The sequence below is a fragment of the Amblyomma maculatum genome, chromosome 9 (genome assembly GCF_055883805.1).
Source record: "Amblyomma maculatum isolate TAMU_Amacu chromosome 9, ASM5588380v1, whole genome shotgun sequence".
Lineage (NCBI taxonomy): Eukaryota > Metazoa > Arthropoda > Arachnida > Ixodida > Ixodidae > Amblyomma > Amblyomma maculatum.
Window position 1 is genome coordinate 10,811,282 of NC_139352.1, and position 5,298 is coordinate 10,816,579.

At 44.0% G+C, this 5,298-nt stretch overlaps 1 protein-coding gene across 1 annotated transcript; it reads right to left on the reverse strand.

Annotated features, from left to right (window-relative positions):
* Positions 1 to 1,958: 1,958 nt before the first annotated feature.
* APP-BP1 (Nedd8-activating enzyme E1 regulatory subunit APP-BP1) lies at positions 1,959 to 3,825 on the reverse strand. Its single transcript, XM_084578078.1, has one exon. It carries the CDS (start codon positions 3,708 to 3,710, stop codon positions 2,100 to 2,102), a length of 1,611 nt encoding a protein of 536 aa, XP_084434204.1. The 5' UTR covers positions 3,711 to 3,825; the 3' UTR covers positions 1,959 to 2,099.
* Between the last annotated feature and the right edge of the window lie 1,473 nt (positions 3,826 to 5,298).

Below are 5,298 nucleotides of genomic sequence, written 5' to 3' on the forward strand. Positions count from 1 at the left end.
AGTTCTGTAATACCACGCCAGGGGACCATTAAGCACTGCTTATTTTGTACAAGCATGTAACAAAATAACGTTCAGAACAGCTGATATATTTTTCCACTTCTCTTCACAAAATGCAATTATCTAGACATATTATTTACAATAAAACACACATGCTAAAAACGAGCATGTTATAAACAGCGTTTCTTCCCGTTCTGCTGGACACCATGCAGCGTCTGCGACTCGGCATCGTCACCGCCACTCTTTTGTCGTTCAGTCTAGAGTGGTTATCAGCAAGCTCATGTTCTGGTGCATTTTAGTCGTACAATGAGTGATAACCATACCGCGCTACTTCTCTGCCCGCCTTTTCATGTGCGAGCTGCGAGCATGCGTGCATGAGATCAAAACAAGACATGCAGGCACAGTCCAAGCGAGAGTATGGTGCAGTCGCAAGAAATAAACACAACTAACCGAGCTAGAATACTCATTTGATGCGATAAAAACTAATATTTGTGGTCAAAAATAACAATATCAAAGAAAAAGTTTATTTAGCGACTCGGAAGTAATGCACCTTCGGAATGAGACTACTCCCTTTACCTTTCAAGGAAGATCACCAATCTCCTTTCACTAGGAACTTCCTTAAACTTCCTTTTCTAAAGGGCTGCCGTCTGACACAGCACGCAGCTCCCTCGAGGTAAAGACGACCTTGGGCAAAGGGAATTGAATGGAGTTCAGCTCTGCCTGTGTGACAGGGACATTATATGAAACGTAGCTCAGCTGTTTAAACCAAAACCGCAACAGGCGAGAGAAGAAATTCGCTTATAAATTATTTAACGAACATAGGCAAATAGCGTGCAATCTGTGTATAGCAATGCATTACACATTGTTGCAAAGAATGAAACACGTAACCAAAAATTATATGCTTATACTCCTTTAAGGCTTTCATACAAGAACTGGTTGGAAGAAACAGAGGAGACCTATTCTATAGCCGATATCTGGATATTTATACCAATGAAGCCCAGGCAGAGGACAAGAATGTGGCCGCATACTGGGAAATATATGGGTCAGAGGGAAATAAGATGCAAGTAGAGACTGTTGGACAATTGACTTGCCTGAAAAGCCTACACTAGAAAGAAATAAAGTGCCAAAAGCGTAAACAAGGAATCCCTTTAAAACAGAAGTGTTTAGCTTTTGGGCCTGTGGCTAATTTCATAGGGATGAAATAGCGGCAGGCAGTTTTTAAACAGTGGACTGCTCCTACTAAACTTGTTGTTGCTCTGAACAAGGTATTGACCAGAACACAGTCAAATCAACTGTTATTCCCTCCAATACAACTACAAAGTATTCATTTAGATGCTTTAATTTGCAAGGAGAAAATAACCTGGAGAGCCAACAAAGCAAGATGAGGTTAGAGTGAAGTTACAGGAAAGAGATTAAATGAAATTTAAATAATGCGTAGCCATTAAGGAAATACAAAACATAAGAATGTCACTGTAAGACTAAGCAAAGGCGAACTCCATCTATCTGATAGGCATTCACTATAACTGGACACAACTCAAGAATGCAGCAGAGCAGCAAGTTTTCAAAGAAGACCGCCCAGTCAAATGGCGTTGACACGTTCTCATGCCGTGGCAGTTGATCCCATTTCACAAAGACATGTAGCAGCAGCCTGCGATTTCATGCTGGTGGTTAACTGCAACATCGCGATAGTTGATACACCATTGGCAGGAGAATCTCCTTTGATTGGCATTTGCTGCAGCATTCTGGTTGTGTCTGACTACAGATGCACTGAAAATGTAATCATTGAATACTGTGTGCTTCAGTTATCACAGGACGGTATAAATCTCCATAGGACAGTGCAAATATTGCAGACGGACCATTGTCCAATGTGCCAAAAGATTAGCGATGATGCCAAAACGTAAGGTTTCTGTAGAAAGCAGAAGCCATAAACCCTCCTCCCTTCTATACAGCACTTGACAGAATTCAAAGGAAGGAAAGTTTTATTATATTACCCTCACAAAGAAACTCTGGTATGCATTGCACCAACACAAGCACAGAAAAACTTTACACAGCATAACTTGTGACAGCATCAAGCCACTGGTACCGTAGAAAGGCTCGAGACGTTACAAAAGAAATGTCTCCGAAGCAGCTGTCATAGCATTGTATATAAATGTGTTGCTTAGTGGAACATACTGACCCGTTGCCAGTTTGATGACTTCGTGAGCTGCACAAGCACCAACGAATGCTGCCACAGCATGGAGCTCAGCAGCACCGTACCGGCACATTTCATGAACATAGTCATCTCTCGCAACTGGCCCAGAACCCCATTCCTGGAGCACTTGGCCCAGTGATGCCTTTAGTTTGCTGATGTCAGTTTCAAGCTGGTCATCAAAGTAGCCAGGATAACAGTTGTACTGGTTGTAGAAACGGTCAACGGCCCTGAACAATACGTAGAAGATTATCTCACTATCAGGAGAATCCAGGCTTGTCAGTATAGTGTGAACTTGAGCTTCCTTGGCATCATATTCTGCTGCCAGAGAGCGACCACGAACCAGACGCACCGCATGGGCATTCTTGCAGAGCAGTTTCACATCAGCTTCCGTGATAAAGTCCTCGGGCTTGCCGATTGTGTTCAGAAGCTGCTGAACTCTACGGTACACCGCTTGCACATCTTTTTCAGCTTCAGCGCGATACAAGTTGAGCAGCTTCACATACCGATCAGTGTCTGATGTCATGTCAGGGAGTGTTCCTCGCACAGGTAAAGCTCCATCTCCTTCGTTCTCGACAAAATCCTTCAAAGCACGCATCATTACCCAGAATGGCTTACTCTCAGCAGTAATCGTAAGGCAAGCTTCATCTTCAAAGAGTTCCTTCACCTCGCGAGGCACCACTGTAGCATTGAGAGACCTGTTTACTGCTTTTACTGCCTCCTCAAAGTTTTCCTCTGGCTCACTTGCGCGGTTCTCCTTCACCCTCACCTTTTTGCTAATCAAGTTTTTCAATGCATCCTTCTCTCGGCTGTTCTTGGGAAGAGTCTGTGAACCATTCTGCTGCTGCCACTCATCAAGTGCTTTGAGAAGAATGACCACGTACGGAGTATGACTATGTTCTTTGTCCGTGAGTGTTTCCATATTAATTGAGTCTACAAAAGCCCGCAGCGCAGGAAACGGTCGGTCCAAGCGGAGGTCATCGAGGACGTTATCGGGGTGCGTCTCCATAACTGGGTGCTCGCCGACCTGAAGCCGAATGTAGCCGATAAACCCGTAAGAACGACATACGACGAGTGGGACGCCTGCGTCCCACAACTTTGCAGCCAGTGTCAGCAGCGTCTTTTCTTGAAGTGCCGTTGCGATAACGACAGTGAAGTTCGAGAAGTATCCAGGGTTATGCTCGAGCAAGTTCTCCGGGGTCTCCTCTACGAAGTCGCCTTGGACGTCGGGATTCAGTTCCATCAGAAGAAGAGTAGCGGCCTGCGCTCTCGGCTTTCCTATGCTCGCACTGTCCAAGAAGAAATTGCTGCCCACATCTTCACCGGTTACAGTGTTCCCGTCAACAATAGTGAAGGCGCCAACGCCTGGCAATATGATGCTTTTCAGAGCTTCGGTCCCTGTGGCCGTGGCATTGATGAGACACACGTGAGCGGACTCCAAGGCGGCTTGTCCATGTTCGCCCCACAGCCGTATCTGCCTGTCGTACTTTTTGCTCTTTTCGGACTCGGCAGCTTGAGATTTCATGATGCCGGTGCCTGAACACAACGCGGCAAACCGTCCGAAAGCGTTGTGTCAGCGTCGTGGGCCGTGGCGTCGTTGCTAACTTGCTATTTGTTGCTGCGCTCAACTGGATATGGATACGACTGGATCTGGATGTCAATGGTTGTTTGGCTGGAATTAGTTTTTTTTTTTTTTTTCTGACTGCTGCTACATTTTCACCTTATTACACTACTACCGAAATTAGGAAAAATGTCGTGGGCGCGACCCGAACGAAAGGACTGAACGTGCGCTTTTTTTTTTTTTTTGAGACGTCGGCCTTCCTTGTCGCATTAATAAGTTAATTATGTGCACTGGCTAACAAGCTTAAAATTGAAATGTTTTAAAGCTGCGAGGGATGCTGTAGAATCAGTAGAATGACTGATCTACACCATCGCCCCCTTTCTACACCTACGCAACGCTACCTGCACTCATGGCTGCTCATGCCATCAAGTTGTAAACACTACAGTGAAAATTTCAACTGATCAGACTGCATATCAAATACACTGTGTCAATACTCTTTTTTGTGCGCAGTGCACATTCAGGAGTGGCTGTGCTTACCTATTGGCTTCACTGGCAGCATATTTAAAAGGCCTTTACATGGGTGCACCCCAGAAACCAGCCGAAAATGGAAAGCATACAAGAATACAATGTCTTAATTCATTATGTGGCTCCTAGCATCTGCTACTGCCACTGCACAATACATTTACTAGCCAAGTTTGTTACCTGATGCACAGGATTTTAGCAACAGTTTCACAGTCTGAGCAGCTATGTCAACTTACCTGACTATATAAAGGGTACTTTAAACAGAAACTCCAAAATGAAGGCGTGTGCATTCATTTATTTATAGAGATCATATTGCTCGTACCCCCTTCGCAGTAAGCTGCTTGAAGAAATTAGTGAAAATATGCACACAATCATCTGTAATCCCCAATGTGTCAAGGACATTTCGTTGCAAGCATGCTGCACTAGTAGAAAACCAGCACAAGGAATATATTCTGACAGTAATAAATAATTTATTTTAACACACTGAAAAAGAAAGCAGGTATGCCACCAACAGGTTATGTGGCAGCAGGCTCACCTATATGAAATCATATCATTTGAACATAAAGAGAGCACTGACACAGGATATAAAATACTGTATGCCTGATCAAAATTAGCCCTCCTCTAGTACTTGAATGCCAGCATAGATCTTTCAATACAGAATCTATACTTGCTGCATTTTCAGTCTTGGATTTTGCCAAGATGGTGTGTGAAGCCCCTTGAATAGCCATGTGACTGATATTACAGCTAACACGAGGTAATAGCGCAAAACGTGAACGGGAGCACAAGAGGAGAAGACGACACAGTGAAGATAACAACGCAGCACTCGTGTCGTCTTCTCTTGTGCTCCCATCCACGTTTTGCACTATTACCTCAGGATGGAAAACCCAACAAGCCCAAGCTGCTATTCTGGTTATAGCTAAGCTTAACAGGTAAAGGTTTGCTATGTATAACTAATCATATTTAAGACTAGTTATGATTACTTAAGATTAAGATTAAATAAAAATTAAGGCATTGCTAATTAAGCCCAGCA

What these genes read in the sequence shown, in the direction of transcription:
- APP-BP1 (XM_084578078.1), bottom strand. Translation starts at nt 3,710, where the DNA reads ATGAAATCTCAAGCTGCCGAGTCCGAAAAGAGCAAAAAGTACGACAGG.